The sequence below is a fragment of the Chroicocephalus ridibundus genome, chromosome 1 (assembly GCF_963924245.1).
Source record: "Chroicocephalus ridibundus chromosome 1, bChrRid1.1, whole genome shotgun sequence".
NCBI classification, from domain to species: domain Eukaryota; kingdom Metazoa; phylum Chordata; class Aves; order Charadriiformes; family Laridae; genus Chroicocephalus; species Chroicocephalus ridibundus.
In genome coordinates this window covers 132,273,455-132,289,269 of record NC_086284.1, presented here as the reverse complement: position 1 = coordinate 132,289,269, position 15,815 = coordinate 132,273,455, and the positions used below count along the sequence as shown (strand labels likewise).

General features: G+C 40.5%; 1 protein-coding gene across 6 annotated transcripts in view; it reads left to right on the top strand.

The window, feature by feature from the left end:
- Positions 1–14,535, top strand: part of WARS2 (tryptophanyl tRNA synthetase 2, mitochondrial) — a 53,426-nt gene extending 38,891 nt beyond the window's left edge. For 3 of the 6 annotated variants that reach the window (XM_063352818.1, XM_063352839.1, XM_063352849.1), the window contains 3 exons: positions 955–1,040; positions 3,684–3,802; positions 5,839–14,535. In XM_063352818.1, the coding sequence (XP_063208888.1) occupies positions 955–1,040; positions 3,684–3,802; positions 5,839–6,287 (654 nt within the window). In that variant the 3' untranslated portion in view covers positions 6,288–14,535. The remainder of the gene's footprint in view (positions 1–954; positions 1,041–3,683; positions 3,803–5,838) is intronic. The other 3 variants (XR_010073372.1, XR_010073369.1, XR_010073371.1) reach the window with 3 other exon arrangements.
- The last annotated feature ends 1,280 nt before the right edge of the window (positions 14,536–15,815 follow it).

Here is a 15,815-nt window from a genome sequence, read left to right as displayed (position 1 = left end):
CAGTAAAACTTAAATACAGCAACCAGCGTTAATGCATGGCATAGATTAAAGCCAACCTTTTCAAACCTGAGGTTCTAAAGTTAAGCTCTTAAATCCAACTTTGACTGGATTGACTTTCCAAATCTACAGATAGGTGTTACAGGTGCTAGGCTTTGCAAATTAGGTCCCCTGAACCCTAAGCACTTGGAGATGTAAACAGAGGACAGGATCTGCATGAGAGGGTGAGAAAAATCTAAAGATATTTGAATAGTCTTAATGAAATATTTTAGATTTTAAGGGTTTTAGTGTATTTAAAGATTGTTAAAAGCAAAAACTAGGTAAGCCATTGCTAGAACAGCGTGAGTATCTGTAGCCTGTCTTGATTTAAATGATCCTTATCCCAGAGCAGTAAAAGACTTCAGTACAGTGGGTGGATTGTGGGGAGCAGCATGGACTAATGGAGAGAACACGAGACTCTGCCTCTGTAGTTCTGGGTTCTCCTCCTAGCAGTCACTGACTCTCCTGGCCACTGTGTTTGGACATGATGTCTTGATCTCTTTTCTGTCAAACACAGGTATTAATGCCTCTTTATATCTCTATGGTAAAGCATTTCAAAAACTTACTGCTGAAAATGCTATTTAAAAAGTAGGGTTTATCGATAATAAGTATAATAATCCAGCCTGATTGTTTTGTATTTGTAATCAGTTTCGTTAGTAAAATTACAAACAGAAAGAAAATGCAAGCCTATGTTTTCTCCTCACTACAATATCAGAACAATGTAGGGAAATTCATAAATGCAGGACATAAAATGTGGGATGTGTGTATTCACAAGGAGCGGCTTTTACATGGCATGCTTTTCTCTAGAGTAATGCAACAGGTTACTCAAATTAGTCAGAATTCTAATTAATTAAAATCACAGACTTTGACATCATTAGCCAAAAGTGTGATTCCTCTCTGTTTTTCTTTTACAAACAGATGAAGCGTGCCAGCCAGAATAATGAAGGAACTGTTGGTTTGTTGACTTACCCAGTGCTTCAAGCCGCAGATATTTTGCTGTACAAGTAAGAGGCAGAATGTGAGCCCATGGGCAATGACTGTTGGGCTGCATTAGAATGAATGTTCGTCAGGTCAACATGCTAACTTATTAAGTGGGGGAGCTGGGTGTGATTAGATCAGAAGATTGGAAATGGATGACAGCTTTTTACCTCTTGAGTGTCTGGTTGAAAACTAGCCTGGTTGGAAAGCAACTGACAGGGCTGTAAAGAGAAAAAACTGGTCACTTCAGAACAATTCTTAGGGAATTATAACACATTGATGTTTAATTATACATATTACACGTTCACAAACATATACGTATATTTTTTGAAGTAGTTATGCTTCATTTTATGCAGTGTACTGTGGAGATACTTAAGCTGGCTGTATATAGTATACCCATATTAGTGTGGGATTCTGTGTAGGCCCGTTGATACTAATGAAGAAGTGAGAAATTTATTGCACCTTGTGGTGCCTGGGCTAGTTCAGTTTTCTCTGTGGTGTACTATGTGCTGCAATGGAAATGCCCCCTAATGAGGCACTGGTGACTCAGCATGGGTAAGTTTGTAGACTAGCTTGTAGAGTTTGTAGTGCATTGTCATGACTGGTTGTATTTCGTAATATGCTTTAAACCGTCTCAATAAGTAAATGTTAGAGATGCTGCACTATGTATTAATTATTTTTATTATGAGCGTATTTACTTTGGGGAATTGTTCTGAAGTGAAGTTGTGAATATTTGTTGGGGCAGGCAAGTAATACAGGGCTATGAGGACAGAGTAACCAAGATTAGCCAGTTGTTAACCCAGACAAATGTATCTAGAGAAACTTAATACTAAATGATCATTAGTAGGGGAAAACAGTAATGCCAAAAGGCAAGTAGATGAAATCTAGAATTCACTTGAATTTTAACTAAAAATAATGGGAAGCAAGCAAAAGTTGGAATAAATTTGAACATTAAAATAACCTTCTAAGCAGTGAGTCAAAGTTGATTGTCAAGCAGTATTAAGGGGGAAATTTAGAGAACTTTATCAGAAATCACCTTGTTTTGATTGAGCTCAACCATGTATGTCTCTTCCATCTCTAATATGGTCGTGTGATTCATCATTCCTTAGTGAAGCCTGTGATTTGTTTGCTACCATGTGTATTAACAGCAGGCTGTCCAGATAGAGCACAAAACAAGGAAGTGAAAGAGAAACAATATCTCTTTGAAGAAATTTGACATTGTATCTTTAATAAGAAATGTTTTAATGTAAAAACATAATATAGGGAACAAGAATCAGGGTGAAATGGAAACACAGGAAGGGAATGGCAGTCATGAAGAAGAACTAAGAGCTGGAGGAGGGGGAGAACCAGTACTAATTCAGATGAACCAAGGATCAAAGAGACAGGAAAATGGACAGAAGGTAAATATTTGACAGAAAAGAATAAAAATAGCACCAGGACAGAAATATTTAAAAAAACAGCAAGGAAAAAGGCAAAGAATCATGCAGAGGCATTTATAAAGACAATATGTTTTCTGTTTAGTGGCGAACTTTGTGAATATGGAACCATTTTGGCATATGGAAACATTTCTTTTGACCTGCTTAAAGTATATTGACTATGGTAACTGATTTTCTTTCTGTTAGTTGTAGGCCACTGTGATTTCCTATTGGCTACTGTAACTATTTTTAGGTTGCATTGCTGATTATTTGGTGGGGAATAAAGGTGGACAAATTGATTCCTGGATGTCAGCCCAGTAATTCAGAATCGGAAGGAAAGAGTACCGTGTTGAACTGAAATTTTCTGGGAACTTAAAAGATGCATAGTGAACTTCCTTACACTGGAACATATCCAGGATTCAGAGATGAATACCCCACAAGCCTTAAAAAAAAAAAAAAATCTGCTGGGGGAGGGGAAAGTAATCAAAAGCTGGCAAGACTTCAAGTCTGCCTCATCTAAAAGAATCATACATTTTTAGAGAGTATGATTAACTGTGGGAAAGAATCACCAGGGGAAGTAATGGATTCTTTACCTCCTCGTGTCCTCTGATGCAGACTGTGTTTTCCTCCAGAACTGCATTCAAGCTATTGGGTTCAATACAGAAGATCAAATGATCCTTTGATCCTAATAGTTCTAATCTATGAATGATAACACTTGTGGCAGTAGAGGCACTGTCCCACATGATATTTATATAATGGTGACCTATGAGGAAGAGCCACTCTCTACTTTCCTTCCCTTGGTAAAGCCACAGTACTAACTTCTCAGTAACAGTTATCTTTTCCTGAGACTTGACAAGGCAAAGTGCTTGCGCTTTATGCCTTGCAGATCTTTCTTACTTTGTTTGCACACTGTAACACGTGCTTTTTGATCTCTGAAGAGATAGCAGGAGATACTACAAAAACCTTTCTTTGAGCTGAGTTTAATGGTTTGGTCTTATTGGTACTTTTACCATATATGTTTTCGTGAAGGGCTATTTTCGCCTTTGGAGATGTGCTTCAGTTCAGCACAAAAAGCAGACTCATCCTGGCATACAGTCAGTCTGGGGTCTTGTTCCCACAGCACCTATATCTAGCTGGGACTGAGTGTTTGTCTCAGTCTGGCCTTCGCTCATGGCAGAAGCTGTGACAGTCTTGAGTAACATTTCAACTGAACCGGAGAGCTTTGAGTTTCCTGTATCTGTGTTTTATTAAAAGGTCGACACGTGTTCCCGTTGGAGAAGATCAAGTCCTGCACCTGGAACTAGCCCAAGATATAGCACAACATTTCAACAAGAAATACGGAGAATTCTTTCCTGTGCCCAAAGCCATTTTAAGTGAGCTGGTCTTGGTTATTATTTTTTTTTCTTCCCCCTTAACTGCACTTCAAGGTTGAAGATGGGTTTAAATATTGTGGAAATAGTTTCAGGGACCAAGAAAAGGGAGCGGAAAATTAAAAACTGACAACAAGAGACTAGAGGCTGTGAAACTGAGCTCCAAAGATAGACATAAGGCTTTACAAATCCCCAGTAGAGGAATGTATGCGACGTCTGGTATTCTAGTCCAGGGGGCCAGATGCACTCCACTGCTGCCGGTCAGCCTTGCCCTTCAAGTATTGGACCTTTTAAGAGTAGGGTCTCTGATCCACGTTGCTAGTTCAGGAGACGCATAAGGAACAAGACAAGAGACTTCTAGCAAGCAGAATTCTTCAGTGTGTGAGTGGTAGATATTTACATTAAGCATGCTAAACAGCTTGTAGATTTATTGCTATAATGCTTAAAAATCTTTTTAAGTGCGTTTAATATATACTTGCATATTTCAGTAAGGGTCTCGTATAGAACTTAGACTTTCCGGTTTTGATCTTAGATTTAGAGAGACTTATAAGGAAAATCTTCTCAGTCATTTTTGAGCTATAAGGTCATAGGCCGGGGGGTGAGGAGGAGTCAGATGGCGCAAATGGCATGTTTGTTAAGAAACGTGAAGAATTGGGCAAGGAAGAAGCATTGCATCTTTGTTTTAAGTAATGTAGAGGAATGCACAGCAGAGACCTTCGCCCTCAAAAGGGCAAAGAGCTCTCACCTTAGAGAAGACAGGCAGTAATAAACCTTTCTCAATTTTCAAGTCTCAGTGACAAAATGGTGTTAGACCCAGCGCAGAGCTTAGAGACTACTAGGTATTGCAAGCTCTGTAGTCTCTAATGAACAATTAAATACTAAGCGCTGTAATGAGGAGCTGAGTGGAGCCTAGGATGCAGGTGAGACATTTCCTGGGAAACAAAAAAGCTCTATTTGGAAAAAAAAAAACAAACACAACCCAAAACAAACAACAACAAAAAACTTACCTCATGAAAGCATACCTTCATAAGTTCACAAGTATTACAAACCAATGAAATATCCTAGATGAATGGAGAAGTTAAGAACCTGTTCGGACTCACTAACTATAGGCAGTTACCTGTAGGAGTTCATGAACTCCTTCAAATTTACAGAAGAGAGACAGACTCTTCCACATGGTGATTCTGAACAGAACACTTTCTGGGGCAGTGTGTATTGTACCCTGGAAGAGTACTTATCCTTTCACTGAGTACATAATTTAGTTGGCTGTATTAGGTGTCTAAAAACAATTGATGTAAGTACTTTCTACATCAGTGGTACTTTGTCTACTCAATGTATGGTGTTTCTTGGTGAAAGACTGAAACAGTTTGGGTTGATGCTGTTAAAGAAAGTACTTTGCAATATTCCCGTAGTGCTAGTACTCTGTTTCATGTACACACATATATCTCAGTAGTTTGTACAATACCCACACCTCTCTTATCCGAACAGTGCTTTCCCTGTATCAGAGCTGGTTAGTGTTCAGTTAGTGAACTCTTCGTAACTGTCTTTATTGATATTTTGGAGAGTTACCTAGAGTTTTTGTGTGGAAGACTTTCCTAAAGTAAGGAGATTAACTGTTCTGGGATTCTTTTTTGACTGCTGGATTTAACCTGTTTCTCCACTGTTACAGAATCTTTCAGTAACGTGCAGTTCATGCTGTGTGGGTAACTTGTCCCCAGTGTCAGGATTACAAGGGAGGGGAGAGTTTTTGGGGAAAATCAGCATGTAGCCACAGAAAATGTTAGGAAGTTTCCCAGCAGAAGTTTCTGCTCAGCGAGGAGGGGAGAAATGGAGCGGGTTTTCATTTAGTTTATGGGAGGAGAAAAGTGACTTAGAAGGACAGAAGTACTAAATAGGAGCTTACACGATTGTGCTCACAACTTATTTTTAAGCAAGGATAAAGAGAGAACTTTATCACACTGCTACAAAATGTTCTTAGCAATTGTCATAAGAAGCCATTGTCTCTGTGTGTTCTTAATTATTCCTTTTTTTTTTTTTTTAAGGTACAACAAAGAAAATAAAATCCCTCAGAGATCCGACAGTGAAGATGTCCAAGTCAGACCCACAGAAGTTAGCTACTGTTAACATAGCGGACAGCCCTGATGAAATAGTGCTGAAATTCCGCAAAGCTGTGACTGACTTTACTTCTGAGGTGACCTATGACCCAGCTGGTCGCCCTGGTGTCTCGAATCTGGTGTCCATTCATGCTGCGGTAACAGGGCTTAGCATAAAAGAAGTGGTGCATCAATCTGCTGGTCTCGACACAGCTCAGTACAAAATGGTGGTAGCGGAGTCAGTTATTCAAAAATTTGCACCTATCAGGAATGAAATCAAGAAACTCCAGGAAGACAAATCCCATCTGATAAAGGTTTTAGAGGATGGAGCAGAGAAAGCCAAAGAACTGGCTGCCCCCATCTATCAAGAAATAAGACGACTGGTGGGATTTCAGTAGAAAATGCTGAGTAGTTGCGAGGACTTTTGTTTCCTGGGACAGACATTTTGTTACTTGTATCTTTAATCATTTTGGTTTGAAACAAAAACTTCTTTTCCTGGAAAATCCAAGTAGAACATTGCAGGTGTTTGCATTAAAAAATGTGCATGAAGCCAGATATTTCCAGTGGGACCAGCATTGAGCTTGTCTGGATAGTCAAAGAGGGAGGACAGAAGCAATCATAATTCATGAAGAAAGCTTGCCAAAGCAGAATATAAGATTGCCTAAACGGGGGTTTGGGTTTTTCCGTTGACGACTGCAAGAACCTGAGGTATAGGCAAGGTGATCAGAATCTAGCAGAAAGAATTGTAATCTTCTGAGGAACATCTTAGATGTGCATGTGATCTCGTTACAGATGGACAATGCATCCTATTGGTGGTTATTCAGCTTTGATATGGTGACTGAATGCGTTCTTGGATAACCAGAATAAAAGCGCAGACTTAAAAATCACAATGCTCAGGGTGATGAAGAGAGAACTTACTGCCTCTCCCTTTCATGTCCTCAAACTCAGTGTAATTTTGTATCTGCACCTCGTTTGTGTGAAGTGAGTCACTGTGTCGTATGGGTATGGATATCCATGCTCTGAAACTCACTGTGACTGCTGCGCTAAATGGCCTCTTTGGTAGTCACTCCAAAGAGTCCTGAGAGTGGACTTGAATTTCACTTCTGCCACCTGTATTATCCTGCTGGTCAGGTCTAAAGTACTTCAGTGAGAAACAACATGTGCTTCAGCTGCTCCTATTCCACCTGCTGTTTGGTTTAGCACAGAGCTCCAGGATTTTCAGTTCAGCATCAAGTACAGGATTCCTTTAGCAAAGGTGCAGGGGAAAAGACGTAATCTTCTGTGAAAAAACATTTTAGGTTGAGAAATCTGAGAACTTCCTGTAAAATTTACAGAATTACTGTTTAGAAAATTGTGCTGAGGTCAGAGCCAGACTGAGATTATATAGGTCTTCATGAAATCTCCCTATTGAGCCTCAAGAAAGCTCAGTGATGAGAGAATGGTGTTAGCTCTGCTGATCCTAGGCCTTACGAAGACCCACAGACTGGGACTCATGGCATTTGTTGGGGAATGTGTGGCAGAGGGGAATTGCCAAAAGGAGACACGCTCTTCCAAAGAGAGGGTAGTAAGTAGTACATGCTAAAAGGTAATGAAAGCCCTACTGGTCCTGTGCTAGCATGTTTAAGTGTATCATTGCACTTTATGGTGGTGTGTTTGAAATTGCTGCACTGTGGTGTAAATTGAGTTCATCCTGTACTCTGGCAGCTCATAACCCTTATACACCTATGGCGTTTGTCGTGAAGGATTGCAGTCTTACATGACTGAGTTAGTAAAACTGGGAGGGTTTCTATGTAGTGCAGGTTTTTTTGTTTATTTGTTTTTTTAAAAATAAGTTATTTAGTTAATTATCATAGTGAGGTGATTCAGAAAGAATTATTTAATTTTGCAAAACAAGAAGTTATGGACTGAGTGTCTGCAGATCTGTACTGAGACCTGTATTTATTTGTTAGGGATCTGAAGAAGATAACAGCCATGCAAGAATTGGTGATGACAGAGTTTCTAAAGTTAGTCAAGACTAGAGGAGCAGAGTGAATGGAGACAGAATGATGGGAAACCAAATTCGGTGTAGACAAGTCCAAGGTAACGTCCTTTCAAACAAATAAGTGTATTCAAAAATAGTCCCTATTTTCAGAGTAGCTGTAGCAGATTAGGAAAGGGCACAGTTATAACTGTGCATATTTAGGTAGTTATACAAAACTTTTGTCGGTGTTTAACAGCTGCATTAGTCTGCATGGCAACTAAGACAAAAAATTAAGGCACCTGTTACCGATGCTTACTTACTTGGCATAAGGTGTTTGCTGTGACACTTTTTAACATGGGTTGATTTCTGCAAAGGTCCCACTATAGGTTCCTTAGAACTTTACATTAGAGAAGCTAACACAGTGCTCATGGAGATACTGAAAATCTTCAACACTAGTGTATCTAGTTTCTACATGTTCCTCTATTTTATTAACAAAGATAGGAGCATGTATTCAAAAGGCAAATCATAGTTTCAAGGTGTCTTTACAGTTCCGATACTTAAATCACCTAACATGTACGGTTGGCATTCAACACACGACCTACAGTCAAAAGGAAATAGGAGTATTCGTATGTCCTCAACACAATTTATTAATAAAAAAAGAGGAGGGGAGGGGATGACATCATCAGGCAATCCTGGCTTATTACCCAAGCTGTTCTGAGCAGTCTTTCCAAAACTATTAGATCTTTTCAGAAAATCACATAGGTGGAACAAGAAGAAAAGCTTCAAAGGAGCCCTTTCTTTGGGGTAGGTGTTTAATGTTAGCAGTGTTTCAATCAAACTTACTATTTTCTCTCTTTTTAATTCAAGAATAGACTGGGGGTTTCCCCTTCCCTTTCCCCTGTCAGTCAGAACAAATCTTACTTGCCTGACCTATTTCCTTCAAGTAAGGAAATATGCCTCTCTCCTCTTCTTCTTCAGGGAAATTAAACTTGTGTAAAATTAGTATGTTCACCTACTGGTTGTTGACTTTAACTTTTTTATTTTAGTAGCCTCTGTGGAGGAATTGTCAAAATAAAAGCTGCGTCTGCCCAGTGAAATAATCCCAATTCCACTAACTACCATGGTCATTAGAGTCCCCTGAGAGGAGACAATAGCAATGTAGATGGTTGCAGTGTCTGCTGCCTATTTCAGTTTTGTTAGAGCGTGGCTTTTCTGGGAAGTTAACCATCTTGGCATTCAGGTTAAGAGTCCAGCTGGGCCTAGCCTGGCTGCTTCTTTGCATTCCTTGACCCATTTACATGGCATCTGGGAAGAGTTGTCAAGAAGAAGATGGCTTGAAGCAACATATGCTTGCTACTATCGGTAAAATTTATTTTTAATACCAAGCTGGTCTGATCTCTTTGTTCTACCCCCCTGTTTCCTCTTCAGAACATTTTTGTAAGCATCAATTCTAGATGGTGTTGTGTGACAATGTTTGCTTTAGCAAGGTAGCACAGATAAGTTAGAGCAGCTTTTTAGAGAACAGTTGTTGGAGACGGCTCAATGCTATGTATTTCAGAAGGATTTATTTCACACTAACTCTGGCTCAGGGTGCTGGGGCTTTACTGTTGGTTTACATCTGGAGTGCAGTAGGTGTGCTCCTGAAATACATTTTCATGTTTGGTTTCATACAGTTCATATTCCCTGAGACTTCTCTCCGATGCCTGCTGAAGTGCAGTTAGTGGGGATGGTGGGGAGTTTCTGCAGAAGCGCGCTCCTGATCCCAACCATGGTGCTAGTGTAGGCATGCCTTGTGGTGCTGTGGAAGTTGTTGTAATGTGTTCTTCCAGGACTGGGTGGAAAAGAGATCCAATCACATCTTTCCTAGTTGCAGAAAGAAGAGTTGAAAGGCAGAGAGGTATCCTTACCCCTTGCTGTCTTGCTCTCTGTTTCAGCTTCCTTTTCTTCAGTGATCCTTTTCCTTGAATATGTGCAGTAATTTGTGTCTTGGTCTCAAAATCTCCGCCTTTCCCATTCCTATATGTTTAGTGCATCAGAAGTACATACGTAGTGGTTGGGATCTGCAGTATCAGAACTAGCATATCCAGGTAACTGAAGAGATTCACTTACTTCTAGAGATGAACATCAGCTCCACAGTGAATTACTCAGATCTATATGCATTTATACTATATATATCCTATAAACCTTCATACACTTGAGACATTTATCTTTGCGACCAATGGTTCCTAGGAAGTCATCTTATTGGTGATAATAGTGAGTCTGATAAGCTGATAGTGAGTCTCAGTTCTGTGCTCACAATTTGGAGCACAGAATTTACTGGGAATTTTAGATTCAGGAACACTGTTTTCTTCAGTAGTGTTCTTCTTCAGTTTCTTCTTCTTCTTCTTAGACTCCAGATGATGGTTGGCCTCATAAATTAACTCTGGCACTGCTCTAGCGTTCGCATACATCCGTGCCTCAAATAACTGGACAGTATGTATATTGTACATTATACTGGAATTTGCTTGTAACTCTTAAAGATGTGGTTGAAGTGCACTTAGTTCTCAAACACTGGGTTCATAGATTCTCCAGAAGGCCTTGTGCATAGTTCTGATTCAGTATGTGTTGATCTACAAACAATTCAAGCAAAACTCCTTAGGAGGATTATGGTTGCTTCCATTCAAGGTTAGGGAGTTCGTATGAGTGAGCCGGTCCTCTGGTACTGACCTGTATCTAAATGTTTTGGGACTGCAGGTTATCAGAGCAAGTGTTTTCTGATCCTTGGTTAGGGCCATCGTGATCATGATAGCAGCACCACAGTAAATACTGCTCATGAAAGCCTTTATGTCAGCTTATGTAGGAACTCTGTATCTGATTTCTTGAGGACTGTACTACAATGTGAAACTTTAATTTTTCTGGTCTCTAAAGTTTGCTAGATGATTGTTTCAGCAGAAATCTGTTTGGAAACAATTAGCCAAAGACAAATCTAATCCTCAGATCCAAAGCCTTTGGATGTTTTCCAAAAGTGGGTATTTCCCAAAACAGCTTCTTTTTGATAAGCTACAATACCAATTTCAGTAGTTGCAGTAGAATCAGTAAGAGCCAGAGGTCCATTCTGAATGACTCATTTGTATTTTTTCATTACTGTTCTGCACATTCTGCTTATCCACATGGCTCAAGGAGCATGACAAAGCTCAGAGAGGGTCTGTGTGTAGTTCTGGTAATAGCAACGATATAGATCCAGGTGGGTTTGACTCTTGAATCTAGTGAGCATGCTCTTTCAGTGGTCCAGCTTGGTTAGATTTATGTTCCAAACAACAGATGGATCTTTCACCTGTGCTGATATCTCTGTATTTGAGTTCCTGGATGCTGCCTACCTGTTTGTTTATGAGTGATTGGTTTGCAGAGAGAAGTAGTCTAGCATGCTAGCATAGGGAGTCTGGTGGAAAAGGTTTTCTGTTCAGGAAAGATGTTCTTGCCAGGAAAAAAACTTTCTTTCTGCTATATTGGACTATCTAAATTTCTTTAAATGATTTGATCTGTTCCTTCTTTTTGGGTAAATTTGGCAATAATAGCTGCAAGAAGAATGTTACTTCATTGTGTAGTCAAAAGTCTTGAAAGGACCCAGGTATGTCCTCTACTCCTTTCAGAAGTCCCTTACATCATGGAACTTTACTGGTTGCCTGAGCCAGTTTCAGGGAAAATGCTGTGGCAAAACTGTGATCTTACGTGACATTCATTGATCTAATTAAAGCTTTTGTATTTTGTTTTGGTTTGGTTTTTTTAACTCACGAGGTTGTGAGGGAAGACTTTTGTTAAACTTTGAGTTTCTAACCATTTCTATCACGTAATCCTTTGCTGACCAGATGACAGCTGAAGTAATGGAAAATTCTATTTATTGTCACAAGAGATTCTCTGCTGATTATCACTGTCTTTTCTGCTGTTATTGTTGGTTGTGCTAATAGTCGTATTGTGCAAGGTTTGACAGAAAAATATTTATTTCATTTTTGCCAGTGAAAAATTATTCGACCTGCAACAGTCCCACATTATTATCCAAATGGAAGATTCATTGATCATTTTGCTTTTAGCCAGCAGCTTTGGTTTCACAATCATTATATATAAAACCAAATGCCAGCCTTCTGCACTGAGGGATGAGCACATGTGCCCAGTTACAATAAACAGTTTAACATCTGGGAAGATATTTTGCTACTGTGGTAAATTGCTGTCACAGAACACCATGACTGAAGATGAGATTATCCACTACATGAGTGGTCTCGTGCTGCCTGTGGACGTGAAACTAAGCACCGAGCTTAACTTCTGTTGTGCTGTCGTGCTCTCAGCACTCCAATATGGCTGTGAGACAGGAAGAGCAAATGTGTGCCACACCAGAAGGCTCGATCACTTCCAGATGTGCTGTATTTGGTGTATCTGCAAGATGAAATGTCAGGACAAGAGTTCCAGTGCCGAAATTCTTAAAAGTTATTAAATGTTTGGTAGTAACAGCATGCTTATAAAAGCCTGGGTATCAGAGCATGGCTGTAGCCTCATTCATGTGGCTAACAGGAAAAGTCACATGGCTGTATGTCATGGTGGAGTAAAGTAAGCCATCTGCTTCCTCAATACAATCAATGTAATTAATGAGTCTAATTTGAAGGGTTAATGGATTAACCCTTACAGGTGGGAAGCAACAACTTATGGCAGAGCAAGGTGGTAACAGATCTCTCTTGCTGTCCTAAAGCATCCAGAAACAAGATGCTCACAGTTCACATGCGGACTTCATGTCGTACAAAGCACAGGCGAGATCCTGCATGGACAGTGTCACTTGTCCTGTGTGCTATTGTATTTACAACTCTCCAATCAGTTTGATTTCTGAGGCGTGTCTTCATTGTTGGAGTGACTTTATTGTCATCCATCAATGTGAAATGATGGTCACGTGCTGATAAAATTAATGAAACTTGTTAGAAACATTGAATGTATGTTCTCTGCTATTTTTGATGAAAACTTCTTTCCTGATGCCCCAGGATTTATAGAAACATCTTGTTAAGTTAAATACAGATGAAACTTATCAAAACAAGCCTACTCTCTGGCATTACCCAGAGTTTCTAGTATACGTGGCCTCTGGCTTCATTCACCCTGTTTACCTTCATGCTTCCTTCCCTAAACCGCATCCCTCTCTGAGTAAAGTAAAATCTTGTATATTGAATATTGTGAGACTGACTTTTTATTGTGACTGGAAACAGTTGTTCAAATGTATTTAAAGACTCTCTTCGTGGCATTTGCTGAATGAATAACAAAGATCTCAATAAGTGCCTCTTGAGTACTTGGGCCAAGAAAGATCTTTCTGAGTGGGTTGGGGCTTGTTCTGCCCCTACTTATTCCTTCACAGCCTGTCTGTCAGATGTTCCTACAGCAAGAAGAGAAAAAGCAATTTTTTGTTGAGGCTTGTAGGCTAAATGTAAACTGTGAGTGGCAGTGTGGCATCCATTCTTTTTAGGCAACCCTTATCAACTTTATGTTACATAAGTGCTTGCAAACTCCCAAAATCAAAATTGTGTGAATATTCATGGGGGGAAAAGGGTGGATATTTTCCTTACAGTAGCTGTGTTTCTTTAAGACTTGTTATCTGTGTGTTCTGTTGTGTCCTGCCTTCCATCTGTTCTGATCAGGAAGTTGCTCCTGAGATTCTTGTTCTTGAATAAAGGTTACACTTTTTTCTTGCAACAGGAAGCAAGGTGTGCAGCATGAATGCTGGGCTTCACTAGCTGTGTCTCTCTTAAAAGAATCTGGTCATACATTCCTGGGGCATATGTGGAATCCATGTGGACAAGGCATCTCAAAGGACCACAGTTTAAAGATAGTTTTGATGCACAGAAAGCTCCTCCCCATCACATCAGGAACACTCCTCAAGAAGCACTGAAGTTACTGTCTAGTCACAGGCTCAATGTACTGGACGTGAACAAATAAACCCATTTCTGTCTCAGAGCTAGTGCATGCACAATGACACACGAGGCAGAAGAGCCTTGATGGACCCTGAGAAAGCATTGGTTGAGAGTCGATTACTGCTGCCATTGAGACAACTGATCCAACCTGTGACACTCCTGGCTTATGTTCAGCAATGTGAACCCCCTAAAAGGAAGCTGTGAAGTGGATGAATTTACAGTGTGGGCTCCATGAAGGTTGCAGGTTGTGTAGTGTTGGTATGACCTGTTGGGAAGGTATCATTTTGGTGTCTAATAACCATTGCAGAAATGGCTTGGAGATGTGCTGGGATTCTGAAGATCTTGGATTCAGGTTTGTTGCTGATTTCTATGTGGGAGCTCCACTGAAGTTGAAATGTGCTTTTGCAGCTGGGGGGTGATATTTCTAATGTGCTTAATTCCAACAGAGAAACAGTGTTGTTTAAAATAGATGTCAGAGTTACAATATACTTGAATAGAGTAACAGCAAAATTGTGGTGAGCATCACTGTGGTTTTAATCCATTTTGCTGAGCAGCATCGTATGCTGGCAGGCTGTCTTGGAATAGGAACTCCACTTTTTTTCCTTCTGTAGTCCAGTGAAGTCCTGACTCAAAGGGCTTCACTCTACTTTCTGCTTGCCTTTGAGGAGATGGATTAGCTGAAGTGTGAATGTCGTCTTTGTGGTTTATGAGGATGTTTCAGTAGATGATGAGTGGGTTGTCAGGGAAGATCTCTAGGTGGCCTGAGAAAATTTAATGGACACTGGAAGGTGACTGGGGGGGGTGGGTTTAGCTCTCTTTAGGTTATTTTTTTTAAAAGAAAAAGTGTAATGTATCTTCAGCTGAGGATCAGCAGACAAGAATTAAAATAAATGGAGATTTACTGTCAATTTTTTAGAATGTTTTTCTACAGATTCATAGCAAACAAACAAATGTGCATCAGCATGGCCGTTTTGGTTTGTTGTTTTTAATCTGATTTCGGTCTTTGTGGTCTGCCTTGGAGTTTTCTGCTCCTTTTATTATTATACTATTATTTCTGCAGGAAGAGATTTGCTCTTGGGTTAAGCAAAGAAAATCTAATAATACGTTTTACCTTCTATTTATTTGATGCCCTTGAGCAAGTTGCTTAACTGTACATTGTCTCAGTTTCCTTTCTTATAAAATGAGGCATAGGAGACTTCATTGCACAGCTATTGGGAGGCTAAACTAATATTTGCTAAGCATTTTGAGCCTTCCAGTTGAAGATGCCCTCACTTGGTGCTGAGTTACAGTATTTCTTCCTGAGATGCTCTATTAGCGGTGCTTGTGGCATGAATAAACATAGTGAAATGTGCTGGAGGGCAGACAGTTCAATCCAGAGTAATAAATAACGGATCCAATGAAAGCATCAAAGTTGTCTGCTTCGTGGAAGCCTGTAGGCTATTGCTTCCTAACCTGGTACTTTTTTTCTGCTGCAAAATGCCTGAAAATGTCCCGAAAGAAACTTACACTATGGTCTCTACTGCAGCTCCTTAATCTTTGCCTCCTCTCTGCAGCCTGAAAGTGAGGGCCTCTGGCAAGGATCTAATATCAAAAGAAGGGTGATGCCACTACAGGGAGGGAAAAAATAATTACTAAATTTCCTGAATAGTAAACGGTTTGGGGTTTGGTGGGTTGGGTTTTTTTGGTTGTTTGGTTTTTTGATTTTTTTTGAAGGAGCTGGTCTCTCTGCTCGTTTGGCCTTTGCTTTGCTGGTGGGTGTCTCTAGGGTGGGATGCCTGCCGTTGTTGCATGCCTCTCCCCGAAAGTAGCAGCCAATGGAGAAAACAGGTTTGACGGGGAGAGCGTCACAGGAGCGGTGGTGAGCGTCGCTCAGCTTCCGTGGGTGGGAAGGAGCTTCCCCTCTGCGGGGGGAACTGCGACGCGGGCGGGCCCCCACCGCGGCCGGCGGGCGGGGAGCGCAGTGCGGGGCGGCGGGCGCCAGGGGGCAGCCGCGGGCGCGGCGGGGAGGGCAGAGCAGAGACAGCCCCCGCCCCGCTCAGAAAGGCTCC